The sequence below is a fragment of the Anabas testudineus genome, chromosome 18 (genome assembly GCF_900324465.2).
Source record: "Anabas testudineus chromosome 18, fAnaTes1.2, whole genome shotgun sequence".
NCBI lineage: Eukaryota > Metazoa > Chordata > Actinopteri > Anabantiformes > Anabantidae > Anabas > Anabas testudineus.
Window position 1 is genome coordinate 5,497,940 of NC_046627.1, and position 20,906 is coordinate 5,518,845.

At 39.4% G+C, this 20,906-nt stretch overlaps 1 protein-coding gene and 1 long non-coding RNA gene across 2 annotated transcripts in view; both read left to right on the forward strand.

Moving 5' to 3' along the window:
• LOC113168134 (NACHT, LRR and PYD domains-containing protein 3-like) overlaps nt 1-10,379 on the forward strand; it is a 167,734-nt gene extending 157,355 nt beyond the window's left edge. The window contains exons 13-15 of the mRNA XM_033326631.1: nt 8,694-8,867; nt 9,632-9,678; nt 9,839-10,379. Of these exons, the coding sequence (XP_033182522.1) occupies nt 8,694-8,867; nt 9,632-9,678; nt 9,839-10,368 (751 nt within the window). The 3' untranslated portion in view covers nt 10,369-10,379. The remainder of the gene's footprint in view (nt 1-8,693; nt 8,868-9,631; nt 9,679-9,838) is intronic.
• On the forward strand, nt 1,807-3,053 carry LOC113168184. The gene is made up of 3 exons (XR_003299361.2): nt 1,807-1,987; nt 2,250-2,348; nt 3,006-3,053. It is a non-coding gene; the product is annotated as an uncharacterized LOC113168184 (long non-coding RNA).
• Nucleotides 10,380-20,906: the final 10,527 nt, after the last annotated feature.

Genomic DNA, 20,906 nt, shown 5'->3' on the forward strand with positions numbered 1-20,906 from the left:
TCCGTTTTTTATTGATACGTGACCCCTGTCCTTGTTGTGGACCAGGACATATTCTGGTTCCCACTAACTGAGACCTGCTCCTGGACCTGGACCTGCAGCTGTTTATTAGATAGAGGAAAAAACAGTTGATAAATATTAAATAAATATTTGATCCTTTTTAAAGGTTGAGTTTCTCTAGTGTCAGAGTCACATGTTCAACACATCTGAACTACACTTGAACTTTTATGTTTATGTACTTCTATCACCATCTTATGTACTTCAACTTGAGTACACAATTTCCAGTGGTACTTCTACTTGTAATGAAGTACTGTTTGAGGCAAGTACTTGCTCTTGAGTATGGAGTTTGTTTCCAAATGTTGGTAAAATTAGGAGCATCCTGTCTCAAAGTGATGCTGTGAGTCTACATTCAGGAATGAGGAGTGTTTGTGTGACTGTAGCTATAGATGAAGTTTAGTTTCATTTTTATTACCATTATTACCATTATTTAATCTGTGTGTGTGTGTGGAGCCACACCTTCATGTCTTTACTATAAAAATATGCAGTTACTGTAAACAAACCACCTCCACCTACTCTAAATTTAACTCTGTTCCACAGGGTGGAACAAACTGGATGAACAACTTTCTGTTTGTCGAAACAGAAAGAGAAGAAGACCAGAGGAAAATCAGACAAACAACAGCAAGGAGAGAATCGAGGTCTACTTATAGAAGAGATCATATTAAATAGTAGTAGTAGTAGTAGTAGTAGTAGTAGTAGTAGTAGTAGTAGTAGTACTTAATAGAAATAACAGTGAAGACCAAGTGGTTGTTTGTCCACCTCCATAAAAGTGAAGCAGACAGCTGCTTATAGGATGTTTTTGGTGAATCAGTCTAATATCTACAAGACTGCACACGTGGTAGAAGTAAACAAACCCAAAACTCAAGTCACACTATGAAAACCTTACAGAGTACCTCACTACAAGTAGAAGTACCACTTCAATTTCTTTACTATTACTGACATATGAAGAACAACAGTACAAGTACTCAAGCATTATTTCAATATGTCATCATAAAACATTTTAACATGTGTTTGTCTTTTATAAAGATTGTGCTACTACACATCTTCAGTGAAGTCAGAGGTGACTCAGGTCTGTCTGGACACAGCTGATGACCACTCTGCACTGCTGTGTGTTTGTGTTTATAACCTGAAGATCTTCTTCTAAAACTCTGGACACACTGCTGTGATTGTTTGAATGTCAGATAGGATTAAACTGCTGACAAATGTCCTGCTGTCATGTAACAATGTACAGTGTTAATTTTAAAGAACAGAAATAAGTGTTTTACACAAATAGATAAATATACATATATATATACACATACATGAATCATCTGCCTCCATTTATCCTCTGCATCAACTCACTTCATGTCCTCTCACTACGTCTATAAAGATGAATGTAGTGAGAGAGGACATGAAGGTAGTTGGTGTGAGAGAAGAGGATGCAGAAGACAGTGATGGTGATAGTTGGTGATAGTTTCTCTGTGAGTCTCTGTCTCTTTAACAGTCCAGTTCCATCCACATGAATATCTGACTTACTTACTATAAGAACTGACAGCAGGTGAACTTTACTCTGACTGAGACTCAGTCCGACCAGTCACACTGCATATTTTATAGTGAACACATGAAGGTGTGGCTGCACACACACACACACACACACACACACACACACACACACACACACACACACACACTGATGAAGGACGTCGTCAGTTAATGTTATAAAAATGAAACTTTAAGTGAAGAACAAATCTCCTTTTTTCCACAGGTCCTGTTAGTTACAGTTCACTCTTTCAGTCAGTAGTGGAACATGGACACAGCAGTCTGTCTCTTATTGTGAAAATCTGCTCCTGTTTCCTCCTTCCTACCTGTCCTACGTCATTCCAGGTAACAGCTCACCTGTGTCAGAGTCTTTTCTCGGAGAGTCGTCTTCTTCTCCACTTTGTCTGAATCTCCTGTAAGTTTGCTTTGTTTGATTCTTTCTCTTTGGTTCCGTTCATTGAACTAATGAAGAATAAAGTTCACTAATAGGAGGTTTCACTACGGTACCGATCCAGGACCTTGGTTCCACCTCGTCTCTCTTCCTGGTTCAACTTTATTTCCTCCTTCTGTTGTTGTTGTGACTCAGTAAAATGTAAAATGTCTTTAATGGACGTTAGTCTGTGTTTTTCCTCTTTCTGATGCTGTTTACACTAACTAATGTTAGTTTGTTCCTCTAGAAACAGCAGAACCGTGTGAATGGGACTGTTGGACTGGTCCCAACGGCCTTAGAGAAATCTACAGTTCCAGTTGGGAGTACTTTCACTGCCTTCAGCAGAGTGAGTCACACTACAGGAACGCAGTACTTTGTAAAACTCTGTCTACTACCACTTGAATCCTTTAAATTTTCCATCATTAGTCCAGTTTTCTTCTAGATGTAAAGAAGGTTTATTTCTGTTTGAAGTTCTCATTGTATCAAATTAATAATTGGATGTTTTGATCTAAAATGTCCAAATTAATGTTTATTTCTAGCATGATTAGAGCTGAGTTTAGTTTTTAAATGACAATTAAATTGAATGAGCTTCATGAACAAAAGTGAAATAATAGAAATAAGAAGAACAATTTTACTTTTGTAAGAATTTCATTTACTTGTTTTTAGAAAGTAAAAATACTTTAAATTACTGAGGAAAACCTTTAAAGGAACAGATTTAATGTAAATCAGAACAGAAGTCATTTTTATATTTGTCCCAGTGTTTGAAGAGCGGCCGACTTGACCACAGTCAACATAGTGGACTGATAGTAGAAGTAGAGCAGCTGCTGGCAGCTTCCTCTGCCTCCCACTGCTGTCTGACTGCATTCAAGTGACACTGATATGAAAGAGGAAAGAAGAGCCAATCAGTGGAGGAGCAGCTGATCTTTGTCCAGGAGAAATGATGGAAAGGAGGATTTCAGTTTTCACTGCACATCAATGAATTGTGTTTCCTCTCCACATGAAGGTAGAAAGTGTGGGTGAGCTGATGTGGATGTGGATTCAGCAGCATGGATCAGTGTGAGGACAGAGAGGAGGGAGTCCCTCCCTCTAAAATCCCTCGATATGAGGACCATGAGAGCCAGACCAAAGCTCAGAGGTGAGATGACTGAGACCATCGGACTGATTCTGTCTCCAAGTCTCATCTAGAATTGAATATTTCATCAGGACATTTTTACTATTCTTCTGATTCTATTTGTCATTTATGAAGGAAACTTTGACTGAATATGTGAGCGTCACCAAAGTTGTTTTTCTATCAGGTCCCATCAAAGACCAGAATCTCCTGGACCAGGACCTGAACCCAGCTGTGTGTCCTTCAAGAGCGACCGGTCAAAGGAACATTCTATTCTTTTTAAACATCAACCTTCATCAGACACAGAGTAAGTTGTTGTGAGTTTAAAATCAGTCTGAACAATATGATGTAAACTTTCTCTGATGATAAATTGTTGTGTTCTTTGGATTTCTGGATATTTCTGATGTGAGTAAGTTGATTTCTGTTTGAACTGTTGATTTGAAGGAGAAGCTTTCTTCACTATTCTTCCAGCAAACACTCTGATCATGGATCAAATCTCCATCCAGCCAGTAGCTAAACCACTGATCCTGTAGAGGGTCTCAGGGGGCTGCTCCTCTTCTAATGAAGTGCTGACTTGCAGGCAGACGTCAAAGGAAGCAGCTGAACACCACAAATGTTGAACTCTGATCAAATCTTTGTGATTGAAGTTCTCCAAATGAAGATTTTGGTACAAATGTCTTAAAGAATCTTGACTTCTTCACTTCCTGTTGGAAGACTTTAGTTCTAATGTTGTTGAAGTCAGTGTAGAGGACTGTTTGTCCCCAGTGTCAGTATCAGAGCTGACATCTGAAGATTCATTTAGGATCCACCAACTAATGAAGCACTGAAGTTGTTCAAATGTGAATTTGTTACGATTCCTCCCTCTGCCCCTGTCTGTTATGTTTGGTTCTGTGTCTCACCCTCCTGCCACACCCATATATGGACTTCCTCTTCCCCCACTCTCCACACTCTGGACTAATTGACTCATTCAGTTCACCTGTGCATCCCTCCACCTTATAAGCTCCCGTCCGTCCTCTGCTCATTGCTGGTTTGTCACACATTGACTTCACTTCTGTCATTCATGCTGCACACTACTGCTAAATCTGGTCAGTTTGTTTGTTCGTTTGTCCGTGAGGTCCCTGTCTGTTTTTGTTAGTCAGTTTGAATTGTTTGGTCTGTGTTCACGCTGTGTTTTTTGAGTTGATACTTTGTACTGTTGGTTTGTCTGTCTGCTAATGTTCTCCTGCCTTGTGCAGTGATTTTTGTTTGTTACTTTGTACGTTTAGTTTATTAGTTGGTTTTTGTCCGCGTTAGTGCGTTTTTAGTTGCTACTTTGTCAGATTATGCTTTGTTGGTATTTGTCCACCGTGTGTTCGGGTCTCTTTTAGTTGATACTTTGTTAGTGTTGGTTAGTTCCCTGTGTCCCCTGCCCTTTTTGTTAATAAATGTATCTTTTTGTTCTTACTCGTTGGTCCCGTTAGTCTGTTTGTAACAGAATTAGTCAAAGTGAATTGTGTGAGCAGCAGCACTCTGCCTCATACTCACACAGTTCAACATATTCAGACTGGGAGCTGCCCAGTACAACCAGTGTGATCCAAGCAGACTCTGTCTCTAGATGTCTTGTTCCAACACTTGAGCATTGTTCAGTGAGGGAGGCAGAGATATCTGTTGTTCAGAGCTGCTGAGACTAAACCAAAGTGACTGGTGACAGTAAAGCTTCACCACTACAGGGAGTCTCTGATTCACTGTTCACATCAAATCTGTCTTCATGGACCTTTACCTTGTGTGTGTCTCTGTGTGGACAGACATACTGTGAGCTCATTCTTGATGATTCCTCCACAGAGTGGACCAGGAGAGCTCAGAGGTTCCCAGTGGTCAGTCTGCCCAGCAGCATCCAACACAGCTGGACTCCATATTTCTGGTCTGTACATGTCCAACTACTACTTTTCCATCTGTTGTGTTCCCAATAATCTCCATGCTGCACTTTTTAGACCAGTGGATTGTCAGTCTGTCCAACATGGATCTGATGTTTGGCTCCATGATTTGAGTTGGATTGTGTCATTCATATAGTTTCTGTTCCAGCTGCTGGAGGAGAACATTGTCACTTTTGTGAAGAACGAGCTGAAGAAGATCCACAAGGTTGTGAGTCCAGATTACCGACAGTGCTTAGAGAGTCGGAGGGAGGATGAGGAGGTGTTGGATGGTGAGGACGAAGAGCAGAGGAGGAGCAGCAGAGAGGCATTTCTGAAGATCACACTGAACTTCCTGAGGAGAATGAAGCAGGAGGAGCTGGCTGACTGTCTGCAGAGCAGTAAGAGGATTTCTCTAAACATTTAACATCATGGACAAATGAGACATTTACTGAGAGCTGAAGATGTGGAGTGTTAATATGTTGAAATGTGAATCATTTAGGGTCATGGAACTGTCAAACTGTGTTTTTATTAGAAATTATATTGATCATCTTTTTGTGTTTTCATTCAGGAACTTCAGCTGCAGTTTGTCAGAGTGAACTTAAATCTAATCTGAAGAAGAAGTTCCTGTGTGTGTGTGAGGGGATTGCTAAAGCAGGAAACCCAACCCTTCTGAACCAGATCTACACAGAGCTCTACATCACAGAGGGAGGGACTGGAGAGGTCAATGATGAACATGAGGTCAGACAGATTGAAACAGCATCCAGGAAACCAGACAGACCAGAAACAACCATCAGACAAGAAGACATCTTTAAAGGCTCACCTGGAAGAGAGGAACCAATCAGAACAGTGATGACAAAGGGAGTGGCTGGCATTGGGAAAACAGTCTTAACACAGAAGTTCACTCTGGACTGGGCTGAAGACAAAGCCAACCAGGACATACAGTTCACATTTCCATTGACTTTCAGAGAGCTGAATGTGCTGAAAGAGAAAAAGTTCAGCTTGGTGGAACTTGTTCATCACTTCTTTACTGAAACCAAAGAAGCAGGAATCTGCAGGTTTGAATTGTTCCAGGTTGTGTTCGTCTTGGACGGTCTGGATGAGTGTCGACTTCCTCTGGACTTCCACAACAATCAGATCCTGACTGATGTGACAGAGTCCACCTCAGTGGATGTGCTGCTGACAAACCTGATCAGGGGGAACCTGCTTCCCTCTGCTCGCCTCTGGATAACCACACGACCTGCAGCAGCCAATCAGATCCCTCCTAAGTGTGTTGACATGGTGACAGAGGTCAGAGGCTTCACTGACCCACAGAAGGAGGAGTACTTCAGGAAGAGGTTCAGAGATGAGGAGCAGGGCAGAAGAATCATCTCCCACATCAAGACATCACGAAGCCTCCACATCATGTGTCACATCCCAGTCTTCTGCTGGATCACTGCTACAGTTCTGGAGGATGTGTTGAAAACCAGAGAGCGAGGAGAGCTGCCCAAGACCCTGACTGAGATGTACATCCACTTCCTGGTGATTCAGTCCAAAGTGAAGAACATCAAGTATGATGGAGGAGCTGAGACAGATCCACACTGGAGTGCAGAGAGCAGGAAGATGATTGAGTCTCTGGGAAAACTGGCTTTTGAGCAGCTGCAGAAAGGAAACCTGATCTTCTATGAATCAGACCTGACAGAGTGTGGCATCGATATCAGAGCAGCCTCAGTGTACTCAGGAGTGTTCACACAGATCTTTAAAGAGGAGAGAGGACTGTACCAGGACAAGGTGTTCTGCTTCGTCCATCTGAGTGTTCAGGAGTTCCTGGCTGCTCTTCATGTCCATCTGAACTTCATCAACTCTGGAGTTAATCTGCTGTCTGAAGAGCCGTCAACTTCTCTGCGGTCCAAACTGTTTAGACCTGAACTAAAACTTCTCCACCAGAGTGCTGTGGACAAGGCCGTACAGAGTTCAAATGGACACCTGGACTTGTTTCTCCGCTTTCTTCTCGGGCTTTCACTGCAGACAAATCAGACTCTCCTACGAGGTCTGCAGACAAAGACAGGAAGTAGATCACCGACCAATCAGGAAACAGTCCAGTACATCAAGAAGAAGATCAAAAAGACTCCCTCAGCAGAGAAAAGCATCAACCTGTTCCACTGTCTGAATGAACTGAATGATCATTCTCTAGTGGAGGAGATCCAACAGTACCTGGACTCAGGAAGTCTCTCCACAGATAAACTGTCTCCTGCTCAGTGGTCAGCTCTGCTCTTCATGTTGGTGTCATCAGGAAAAGAGCTGGACGTGTTTGATCCATTTAAATACTCTTTAAACTTTTCAGAGAAGGATCTTCTGTTTGTGTTGGGAGTCGTCAAAGTCTCCAAGAAAGTTGTGTAAGTGTAAAGAATTTGGGAATTTGTTCATCATTAAATCCACAGCAACTTTATTGCAACAACAGATCAGAACTTATTACTTGTTTACTAAATTACGTTACTATTACTTGTCTTTCTTCTATTTTACCACAAATGTTGTCATGATAACATCACTGTTTTTCAGACTGAGAGGCTGTAACCTCTCAGAGAGAAGCTGTGAAGCTCTGTCCTCAGTTCTCAGCTCCCAGTCCTCTAGTCTGAGAGAACTGGACCTGAGTAACAACAACATGCAGGATTCAGGAGTGAAGCTTCTGTCTGCTGGACTGGAGAATCCACACTGTAAACTGGAAACTCTCAGGTTTTTATTCATTATCCTAAGTACATTTTTATCCGGTTGTTCTCCTAAAGTCAGAGAATTTATAATTTTCATTTTTTTTTGTTAATGTTGTTTTTAAAGGTTAAAAGTTGTTTTATTTTGTGCTTAAATTAGTCATCATATGTGACCTAAATTTCCTCGAAGTCAAATAAACAACCACAGTTTTAATTTATAATACTTTATGAAATAAACATAATAAAGACATTGAAGATCTTTATATTTTTATTGACCAGACATGTAGCTCTAAACTACACCTCCATTCTTTATATCAGGGGTCTGGAACCTTTTTGACTAAGAGAGCCATGAAAGCAAAATATTTGGAAATTTATTTCAGTGAGAGCCATATAATATATTTAAAAAGTGAATTCAACTAAAACTAAAGTTCATTGGCTACATCCAGCATGAGCTTTTTAGCATACTCGCCATCTGTGAATGGTTTTCCGTTCCTCACTATTGCTAAAGATCCAGCAAAGCTAGCGGAATTATAGTCACCTTGCCGGGTCCATACGCGGAGTTGCTGCTGGCTAGCTTCCACCCAGCTCAGGGTACTGCTTTCTGCTGCCTCCCGCAGGGTATTTTGATGCAAAGGTAGCATGGCGCGTGTCGAAGTGCCGTTTTACATTCGACCGTTTCATTGATGCAATTTTGTCATTGCAAATTAGACACACCGTAGAACTGCTCTCTCCACATTTCATTTACTTTTTCCTCCATCACTCCGTATGTTTAATGATTGTGTTTAATACTGACATCAAAGGTCTTAGTGTTTCGTCAACAATGTTTTGTTTTTATTTGTGACTTTGGTGAAGATCAGATTACATTTCATGACAAACTACTGCAAAACAGAAAAGTCAAAATAGTTCACTTATAGTTTTTTTTTTTTTTTCAAATAGTTTATTTTTCCACTCTATGTTACTAAACTTCCATAAAATACAAATTGGAGTATTGTTGTTTTATGTGTCTGCAGACTGTCAGGCTGTCTGATCACAGAGGAAGGCTGTGCTTCTCTGGTCTCAGCTCTGAGCTCCAACCCCTCCCATCTGAGAGAGCTGGACCTGAGCTACAATCATCCAGGTACCGCAGGAGTGAAGCCGTTGTCTGCTGGACTGGAGGATCCACACTGGAGACTGGACACTCTCAGGTATGGAGAGGCCTGCTGCAGCCACAGACAATGTCTGATGCAGGAGGAAGTAGGGATGTTAATGATTAATAATTCTGTTTAGATGAGTGTCAGCATCAGTTTGTGTCTCACTGTGGAGTCGTGTTGATGAACACTGCAGCAGAAAGTAGTTTTGTGCTGGAAACATTTCCTCTCAGCTGCTAACAAATGTTTGCTGTAGCACTTTACATTCAGCAAAGAAAAGAGGGGAGCTCCTGTAATTCTGACTTCAGTGTCTCATTCTGACTTTGTGAACAAATCTCCTCATGATGAAATCAGGTGTTACATTAGATTCTGTGAACTGAGCAGGAAATTCATCCACCTTTATAGGTAGAGTTTTTATCCACAAAATGACAATGAATGAATATCAGAGGATTAAATCAGGTCACAGCATCATGTCTCTGTCTCCTCAAATAGTGATGATTTAAGCATCTTCACCTTCCTGAGATCCTGATCTTGTCATGATGAGATCTTGTGTCATATATAGGAGACAGTAAATCAGAACTAGAACATGTTCATTTCATCATTACAATCTGTCAAAGAGGAAAAACTCCTTGTTGTTCCCAGTTGAAGAATTAGTTTGTGATTGAATGTTTTTCTCCTCCAACTCCTGTTTTCACTTTCTGTCTCTGGCTGCTCCAACAAATCTGACACCAAATCAGATGAAGCCACAAAGTCTGTGTGTAATGATCAATATCCAGAAGCTGTAGGTGAACTAGACTTCCTTTGACTTCCACCTCTTTCAGGGTGGAGCCTGGTGGAGTCCGATGGTTGAGACCAGGTCTGAGGAAGTGTAAGTGTGTTTTTAATGAGACTGATAAAAACAAAGCAGCAACATTCAACCATCTTCAAACTGTCACATCACTCATTCAAATCCCTAATGTCATGAGTCCTCATCAAACTGATGATAGATTAATAACTGCAGCTGGATTGTGTCTTGTTCTCTCCATCAGATTTCTGTCAACTCACCATCGACACAAACACAGTGAACAGAGAACTACGACTGTCTGACAACAACAGGAAGGTGATTTGGATGGAGGAGGAGGATCAGTCATATCCTGATCATCCAGACAGATTTGAACAGTGTCATCAGCTGCTGTGTAGTAATGGTCTGACTGGTCGCTGTTACTGGGAGGTCGAGTGGAGCGGAGAAGTTTATATATCAGTGAGTTACAGAGGAATCAGAAGGAAAGGAGACAGTAAAGATTGTTGGTTTGGATGGAACGATCAGTCCTGGAGTCTGATCCGCTCTGATGGTGGTTACTATGTCTGTCACAATAAAAGATTAGAATTCATCTCCTCCTCTGTCTCTAACAGAGTATCAGTGTATGTGGACTGTCCTGCTGGGACTCTCTCCTTCTACAGAGTCTCCTCTGACAAACTGATCCACCTCCACACCTTCAACACCACATTCACTGAACCTCTTTATCCCGGGTTTAGATTCTGGTTTCCTGGTTCCTCAGTGTCTCTGTGTTCAGTGTAGTACTGAGAGTGTCGTCCTGTCAGAGAAACGTTGTCTCTGTTGAACAGATAGTTCAGTCTCTACATGTCTGTCTCTTTCACTCACACACACGTTTTCAGATTCGTTGATTCAATCAGTTTCTTCTTGAACCAGTTCTAAATGATTCCTTGTAAACTTGTTCCTCTTTCAGTTCTTTAAAGATGAAGCTCAGATTATTCCAGGATCCAGATGTTGAGGACTTGTTCTGAATTTTCTCTCTTTCTCTTTTCAATCCACTGACATTATTAGACATCAGTGCTGCTGTTCACAGTTACATCAGCACACATGACCCAACAAAACCAAGGTTTTGATGTAAAAATAAGATTTGAATTTATGGAAAAATACTTTCTTCTTTCTTCAGCGTTACAAATGTGTTTTACAAACCTGCAATTGTGTATTTTCAGAGTTTCAGCTCATCTTCTTGCAGTGTTTGAGATCTTCTGTTTCTGATCCATTTTTCACAGGCAATAGTTCTGAAACTCAGAAGAAGGTCAGGGCGAGAGCTCACTGAGGCTCAGTCACTCGTATGGCCAATCAGCTGACAGGGATAGTCGAATTGTGTGTTGATGGGTCACGTTGGATGCCCGTTTTCAGCTGTTCGTTACTTCTAATGCTGAGTCTCCTAAGTTGGCTCTTTAATTGTTGATTTATTTTTTTATATGTAAAAATGATATATAACATATACAGTAAACAAATAATAAATAAACAAAGTCAACAACATCTAAGAAATTAGGTAATTATTTAAAATATTCAGAAAATGGACAAACAACTTAATAACTTTAATACATAATGGATCTTAGTTTGTACTTTTGTGATATTTGTGATTTCCAAGTGATTCTGTCGTCTGTTATTACCCCAAGAAATGTCTTTTCTTGAACTCTTTCAATGTCAACGCCATCTACTTGTATACCCGTCTGTGACTTCATATTGCAATTTCCAAATATTATGATTATTGTTTTGCTCAAGTTTAAAGAAAATGTATTCCTATCAAACCATATTTTTAATTTGTGCATTTCCTTCATTACGTCCTCCAGGAAATAGTAATAATCTGCAAATAATACCAACTTCAATGACACTTTACATATATTATTAAAATATGAAATAAACAGTTTGGGGCCCAACACTGACCTCTGAGGGACACCACAAGCAATGTCCAGACACATTAGGCAAGAGTTTCCCAGCTTCACAAACTGCTTTCTCAGATTAAGGTAACTCTTACTGGTCACTAATGTCAATAATTAATAGTCCACTCACTGTGTTGTTTTCAGTATCATTTGTAAATATGTTATCAATTAAAGTGGCACCATAAGAGGAAATTCTGCTGAGTCGGTGATTCCTTTCATGCTGTATATTGTAGTAATAAATTCATCAGTGATTTTATGTTTGTTAGGATTTATCACATCAATGTTAAAGTCTCCACATATAAAACTGATTTATTGGTCTTTTTGTAAACATACCCTCCATCCAGTCCTTGAAACTCTCAGTTTTTGAACCTGGTGCTCTATATATGAACTGACAGTTCTGTTTTTATTTTTGTTCATGTTGATTTCTATTGTTATACATTCTAGTAAATTATCCACCACAGCAGTCGTACTTTCCAGTATTTTAAAGTTCAGAGTTTTATCCACATATATGTCAACTCCTCCTCCTCCTTTATTTTTCCTGCTATTATATCAGAGTTCAGAACCATCCAGCTCCAAATCATTCCCTTTTTCTAAGTGAAGCCATGTTTCAGATACAGATATAATGTTGAATGTTTGTGAGGATTTGTGTAAATAATCCTTAATGTTATTGAAGTTTTCATACAAGCTTTGACTATTGAAGTGGATCATTGATCATTTGTCTCTTGATTTAATGTTCTGGTTTCACTGATCATCGGTGTAGTAGCTACAGTTATTGTTGATGGTGGAGAAGAAGTTACTGTCCGGGTCTATGACGTGTTCCAGATCTTGTAGGTTGTTGTCATTGTATTCAGATATTTTCAGTTCCTGTTGATCTTCTGACTTACGTCCTTAATGTCTTCTCATGTGGATGAAAGAGTTCTTTCAGTGTGTGACAGGTTTGTGTGTATTTGTTTGTTTCCTTACAATCCAGTTTTTGTTGATCACTGGTTCGTCTCCAGTTCCTCCATATTTCTGATGATCAGTACTTTAACCTCCTCAGGTGAGTCATTGACTTTGATGAATATTTCACAGTTTGTCGTCCAGGTGTGTTGGATTTTCCTGTTTCTTTGCTAAGTCAGCGTTGTGTTTGGTGAGGTGCTCGTTGATGAAGACTTTTGAACCTTTAAGTTTCCTCCTTGTTTAACAGAGCAGTCTTATGTTTTCAGTTTACAAACCTCATAATAGCTGCTGGTTTGTCCTGGGCAGGAGGTGGCCTACCTCTATGCTGTTACAGTCCAGCTGAATCCCCTTGGACTCCAGGAAAGCGACCACCTGTTGCTCTGTGGAGTTAGCCTTCAGCTTATCATCTTCTCCCCCACTGTCCACGGCCTCTACCTTCATGTATGACAGGGTTTTGATGTGGATCCTGGTGAAGATCAAGTCGTTCATCCTGGAATACTGGTCCAGGTCCACCATTCTGTTCTCCAGGTAGGTTATTACCTGGATTAAGTAAAGTATTGAAGTAGTTTAGTTTAAATTTCACCTTAAAAACTGTCAACATGATCATGTGTGGTGTAATTTTTCAGCACAAACACTTCACCTGTGTGACTTTATGTTTTCATTTTGACCTTCTGTATTAAAACCTTTATGACGTACAAAATACACAAGAAACATCAAATCCAAGAAGGAAAACTCCATGACGAGGCCACCAACTGAACCACAACAGCCCACTGTTAAACTCTAGACCAGCACATAAATACAGGGTGAAGAAGGAAAATACAGATCTAGAACGTGTCCACTGACCTGATATAAAGGACATGAAAGAAAGTGGCCCCCTAACCCTGAAACCAGAAAACGTTCTTTTGAAATCTTTGTGATCAGCAGTGTTTCAGATGGAACATTAGAACCAGGCTTTATGAGCAGGAGCAGTCAGGGAGGGGGTCATTAATGACCAATCACATCAGCTCCTTGGATTTGTTATTTTAGTCACAACCCAGAAGTCGTGAGCACAGGTGATGGTTGGAGTGTGGATTACCTTCCAGCTCGGCTCCACCTTTGGTTTATTACAGTGTTGCAGTAAACCTCACTCTCTCTCCCACTGTCTGCTTCGATGAGGAGCTGCAGATCAGCCCAGAAAGAAAAGCAGGAGCTCAGTTGACTCTGGAGTTGACTCGGTCTGACTGATGACATTTATTTACACAGTAAAACATATTTGAAGTTTTGACTGAAGAGGACAAAGAGTTGACAACTTGGTCTACTGGAGGTCCTGGGGGGACCGGACTAATAGGATTCAGACCACTGTGATGAGACAGAAAAGCTGCATCATGTTTTCTACATGAAGGATCTGGGGCAGCTTCCTGGAGACAGACCTGCAGAGGAGCTCACCTGCATGTACCAGGAATCCGGGTCTGGACCCATGAGTCCCTGAGAGACCGACATGGAGCCGCCTCACGGTGGACTCCCAACCTGCAGGAGGGGCATCAGGTGCTGTGGCAGCAGGAAAGGTGAGGGGGTCTTTAACATTCATTTTAGAGCATTGAGAGAAACTTGTAGCCAACGATCGAAACAACCATCATTAGTTTGTTTGAAGTTTTTAAAGTTAATAAATGTTATTTTGATGGTTTTTAATTCTTTGACATTTTACTGTAGAGATCTGGTTTCACTCTGACATGAAAGAGGATTTAGTTGTAAATGAAATCTCCATGATTCAGAGAACGTCCAGGGCCGTGAAGACTCTTCATACTCACTGTACTTTGTTTTATTGGAGCCGCTCGTGTTTCTCTGCTCTGCAGCAAACAGGGTTTGGTTTTTGTTTTCCTGTTGCTCACTGTGAGAACTTGGATTGGGGGGTCACTGTGCTGAACATCAGTACAAAAACACATCAGCAGGACTCAGACACTCGTTGCTTCTTCTGATGAAAACAAGGACAGGACAAACATTTCTCCCTGGAATCTGATGGACCTGCTGCGTTTCCTGTGTTTAATGAGCAGAATAATAATGAACTGTTGGTTCCACAGCAGTTTACAGTAACGATGCACTGACAGAAAATCACCAACTGATTCAACACTGATCACACTAAACCTTTGTTTGCAGGAAACTGTTGCTCCACACTTTGGTTTGTTGGACTTTGGTGTATTTACTGGAGGTTTTCAGGTTTTTCTTGGTGCTGTTGGATTTTGTTCAGACAGTGAATGAAGCTGCAGCACGGTGACGCGTTCGACTTCTGGGGGAAGGGGACTGAAGTCACAGTGTCTTCAGGTGAGTCACATTTAAAAGGACAATTTACAGAGATTATTTATTTTTAATTTTAAAACTTGAATGGTTTTATTTACATTTACTGACAGAAATAGATCAAATCAAACAGACGTTTACTAGAAAGTATTTTAAAACCTTTTTTGTGGCATCTTCAATTATTATTTAATTTTATTTAGGTCTCTGTGGATTATAATTATTCATCATACTCTACCTGTAATTTTAAAGAATTTATTAAATGCTGTGTGTAAACACAGGAAAACATGATTTTAAATAATAATTAAGAGGCAACTGAACAATCACTATATACTCTTATATTTCTATGTGAGAAGGATTTTAAATCCAATTAATTTTATAATATTATGTTTTTTTTTTCAAAAACCTCCAGCTTAATTACATTTCAGAAGCAAAAATACAGTTGAACAAAAGAATAAAACGACCACAGCAGAATGCTCTTTGTTCCATCAGTTTATTATAATTAAATGATGATTAAATATACTATATAACATTTTGTTTCAGGGCTGTCAAGATTTTTAAGTATATCATTTGTTCTGTTCTCACAACACGTGAACTGTGTATCTAGACAGCAGCTAACAGCAAATACAAGACTCCATACAAGACTTGTTTTTCTTGTTTTTATTGGAGTTGTAGTGAACTGAGGAGTACATTGATCTCTACTATATTTCTATCTTTATCTTGTAACTGAAAGAAACAGAAAGAAACTAAATTAACAAATAATACATAACGTTACACATTTAGTGTGTTACACTCAGGTTGTAGGATGGTGCTGGACCGGGATTTTCTGGTGTGGTGTCATTTCTTATCCTCATTTCATTTTGACACCTAAGAAACCTGCAAAACAAAGTGTAAATGTCCAGTTGTAATACGTCACAATTTAAAGCTGTAACAGCAAAGTATTGTTTTTCTGCAGATGGAAAGTTGCAACAGACACAAGTCAGTTTTTACCAGTACATAATTGCCAAGTCATCACTAACTGAAGTAGTAATCAGTACTTCTGTGTTTACTCTGTTTTACCTGAGCACAGTTTTTTTACTCCTCTCAGCTCAGTTTTCATATAAAGATGCTCCAAGTAAAATGCTCCACGTCCCCTAAATCATAAGATCTTTAGTAGGTCTGCTCAGTGATTCAGATTAAAAGTGTCACCACCTCGTGACATGGATGTTGTCGACTGACCGACCGACTGTTGTTTCCTGAGGAGCAAAGTTCCCAAATGTCTCCTGCATCCTGCAAACTGATTCTACCTTGTTGTGTTTCTTCACAGCTGAGCTCAGCCTCCTCCGAGCCATCATCAAGACCACTGTAAAGAAAAGACACAAAGGTTTTTACTTACAGATCAGACGTTGAAGATGTGTTTCCTCCATTGTCAACGTTGATTCTGTGAGTCACAGTGAGTAAAGCCCACCTTCTTCTGATCTCAGTCTGAAATCAGTTCCTCTGTCATCAAGACCTCAAACACACACGTTACAACTACAGCCACTAAAAAACTAAAACTACTACACAGTTCTAGATTTGTAATGTCAATATTCTTTTTATCATAAAATGCATTTAATGTAAGATTTATAGTGAATCTAAAAATGCTAAAGATGTCACCAGTAGTAGTGTGTTGGTGTCCTGTGGACTGTTCAGCACCCTCTTGTGGGTCAACAGAAACCTCTATATAGCACCGTGTTGACGTTTTGATACCAGATGTCTGCAGTACAACCAACACATTGTTATTATGTGTAACACGTGTTCACTGCTGATTTTACAGTTAAATGCATGTTTCATGTAGTTTTAGGTTGAGGATCTTTGAATGATTTGGACTCGTTCAAATGTTCAGTGATTCAGTGTAATATAGTAGTAGTGTTGTGCAGACGTTTGGAAAAATAAAACAGGTAAATGTGCAGTTGGAACATATTTATTTACTTACTACAGCCTCAGGTTTTTAATAGACTCTGTTGGTTATTTGTCTGGTCTGATGAGGGAACTATGACGCCCCCTACAGGTCACGGTGGGGTCTTATTTTTCCATAGGTGCTCAGCCACTCTGTATATAGTGAGTAACCATCATGGACTAACTCTACCGAGTGGTTCATATAGTTTTTATTCCCACTGAGCAAATCCAATAATAACAAGTGAAGCACAAATCCAGCTCCAGTCCAGTGGACAGCAGCATCCCAGCTGTGATCCAGCTACTGTCAGTCAGTGTCACAGTCCGTCCTGAACTTTAGGATTGTCGAAGCTGGTTAATCTAACTGTCCTTTTCTGTAGAATTAACAGGACTATGCTGATATTAAACTTTTTTTTAAATTGTAAAAATCACCCCGAAAGGGAGAAAATAGATAAAGATGTCACACACGGACTTCACTCTATGACATCTTTATGAAGAATCATTTCAAAAAATATAACGAACATAGAAACAACCATGTTCAACAATATGAGTCTATTGACATTACGTTCTACTTCAGTCACAGTCCATCTGTCTTAGTTCCTACAATTCTGTACATGTTCCTTAGACACAAAATGTGAATATGATCAGTCCAGTGACTCTCATTATCATTTTTTACAGAAACAAACAAAAAGAAATACACAGAATATCACATTAGCTCATGTCTTCATTATTCTGTTAGTTTCCCTCCATCCTGACAGATCTAACTGCTTCAAACTAATTATAAACAACATTTTTTCTTGACCACTGTCAGAATACATACAGTAACAGTAACATTAACATGTTTTAATAAACACACATGACATTTTGAATTTCACTATTCAAACCACGTGTAGAGCTAACCATGCATGTTGACACTGACTATAACCTGGGCGCTAACATCTCTGCACACTCTGATTTACATTTGTACTAACTTACAATAAATCCAAATATGCCACAGACTCCATCTCTTATACTTTCTATATTTGCAGATGTTCTTTATGGGTTATCCAAAACGTTTTCCACTGACATTAATCAACACAGCTCGTTTTCACTTGTTGTTACACTGAACATACATCGTACCACACTTGCTAGCTTAATGCTAATTCCTTCACTACATAAACAGACTATGTTGTGAACACAGTTATTAGAACAGTTACTAACATTATAAAACAAACTTAAATCAGCATTTACTGTCTTACTGGTCACACATTCAAAACTTAGGAAGGTTTTAAATACCTGAAAATGGAGAAAATCACTAAAGATGTCTCCCACAGACTTCAGTCTATGACATCTTTATGAAGAATGAAGCTACCGCGGTGAGAACTCTCCTACTGGACATTAACAGACACAACTAATTCATTACAGGTGAACTTTACTGAACACATTCAGAGAATTCCCTGTTTTATCACAGACTATACTACTGTTCTCTACACAACAAACTGGGTTTCTGTATGGAGCATTTACACTGTTTCTAATCTTAACATATTTCTATTATTTCAAAGGAATAAATTCTGTATCCTAGAGGGTTTCAGTGTCTTTTCTACTGTGAGATCGGTACACGCTGACGGGGGGAGTTTTGTGGACTGGTTCATAACTCAGTGCTTTGTAATGATTTGGAGTCCTGTCTTGTTGTGCAGCCAACAGATCCTCTCTGAGACTGATCTCTCATCAGACCAACTCCTCTGCAGAGTTGTGGATGTTTCTCTTCTTCTTCCATCTGTGCTGTTAAACAGTTTGTTCTGTTTGATAATGTGAACAGAATAATTCAGTAGTTTCTACTTGACCATGTTTCCAGCTGTTCTCTGCTGCTCTGTGCTGCTGACTGTGTTGTTTCTTCATTCTAGCGGTGAGTTGAAACTTATGTTTTAACATAAACACTGTGTTTTCATGCAGTAAGTTGTTTTTAGTTTTAGTTTATTTAGGTGAACTCTGACTGTTCAGCTCCACAAACAGAGCTCACTTTATGCACTCACTGAATGCATTAAAAACACTTTTACTTAACATGTTTCAGAAAATGAACTGACTATCAACTGGAGTGTAAAACACTGTATTACAAGAAAAAGAGTGTTTTTATAAATGTTATTAATTCAGAGAAATCAACCAAACACTGGTCACATTTTTAGGACAGACACCAGGGAAACAGCAGCGACCCGCCTTAAAACACTTCTATAACTGAATCTGCTTTCCTCTTTTTTATTTTCACATCACCCAGAGACCACAGCAGGATATTAACTGAAGCTGAGTGTGGATGGTGGAAACTGTGTCTTCAGAATAAATTCAACATTGTGGTTTGTTGAAGTAGACGATCAGCTATTACAAAGTTTTTCTTTTGCTCTTTGGATGAGGAGTGAATCAAATAGGAAAGAGTCCAGGTAACAGAATCTACATAGTTAAGTTGAACAGTCAGTCTCTGTGGTGTCTTTAACAGACAGGTCTGATGTTAACTCCTACATGTGTAGGACCTGGAAGTTCTAGTGACCTGTTTGACTTTTGTCCTGACACAGTGTCAACAGCACAATAGGATATTTCATACAGGATGGGTAAAAAGGGAAATGTGCAGGTGTCTTATTGTGACTCTTATATGCGAACTTTACCATGAGGACCTACAAAAACAACATGAGAATTATCACAGTTATTAACAACTACTACTAACAACTTCCTTTGATCACACTTTGTTCTGCATCAGTTCATCTTTTCCTGCAGTTAGAGCTGGATTTTGTTGTATCTAGTAACCTGTGTTTTCAAGCCACTGAACCAAAAACCACTCTTTGGGACAGTTGAAGTATTTACCAGTGTGTGAATGACTTTTCCAATAACATGAGTCACCATCAGAGTATCTCATGCTATTCTTAGCTGTTAAATAAACACTTTGTAAATCGTAAATGATCAAAAACGTTGACTAGAGATTTAAATCAAAGCTCTCCAAATAAAATTAAGTGTTATCTATGGTTCAATTTTTGTCCCCATCAGATTTTAGGTGAATAAATAGATTTGATACAGTTTTTCAACAGTAGGACTGTAAAACATTCTTTAGGAAAACCCAACTCTGTCTAATAATAAGTGACTACACAGAAAAAAAACTAATTGAATCATTCAAAGTTCAAGGTGTGTGTTTGATGTGATGATGTGATGTAAAACTAACACGGCATTTCATAAAACATAACATCATAGCACCAGTCAAACATGGTCATGTTAGTGGTGGTAGTTACAGTGCTATGAAAAATAGATTTTTATATTTTATGTACCTTAATAACAGTTGATAGATGATATAATCGGTCCAAAATGTAGTTCACCTTAGCTGGTAGGTAAAGTCTAAATTTGATTTGAAGTGTTGCATTTAGAATCTGAGGTGTGAACAAGCCATCATTAAGCTGAAAAACAAAAAAACAAAAAAACATTAAGTATGTTCCCAGGCCAGTCAGCTCAGTGGTTCTATGATGGTGGAACGACCCACTAAGCAGCCTCACTCTCAATTTTTAAAAAAACCTGCTGAAAACAGAATGTTCCACAAATTTCTCTGCACTTAAAACCTTAAAAAAAGAAATCTTCCACTTATACCCCATGGAAATAAAGACGCTCTTCTTAGAGCATTTTAAAGAAAAGTTCTTCTCCTTGGCTCAGATATTTTGCCTTGTACCTTACTTGTAAGTAGCTTTATATAAAAGCGGCTGTCAAATAACCAAATGTAAATCTAAATGCATGTTGAGGACAACAATTCCTCCCATTGTTAGAAGACTGGTGCCAAAAGAAGACTGTGGAAAACAACAGTGGTGCATGATTTTGGGTGTGGTGGCTGCATGTGTAGACTGTAGGCACTGTCCTACTGAAAGTTGAACCAGGTCCAGTCTCAGTTTTCTGATGTGACTTTAGTTTGTCACAGATCAGCTCTGGTCAAATTCTGAGCAAGCAGAACCTGGTGGAACCTGTGAGCAGTCGTTGAAACATTTGATTCAGTTTGATGTTTGTTTATTTTCGCCAGTCAGATTTGAGCTTCCCTTCTTTACCAGTCACATCCTGTATGTGATGGCACAGACTGGCAGAGAGTGTGAGCATCATCTGACCCGACTTTCTCCTTTGAAGGTTTAAGGGTTTAGTTATGGTTTGTGTTGGTTTGCATCATTTACAATAGTGAAGAAGTTCATGGAAACAGCACAAACACAGTATAACTGGTATCAGTCGCGATCACACGGTGGATATATTATTGGTTTAATATGAAACAAAGCTTTTTTGCTTGAA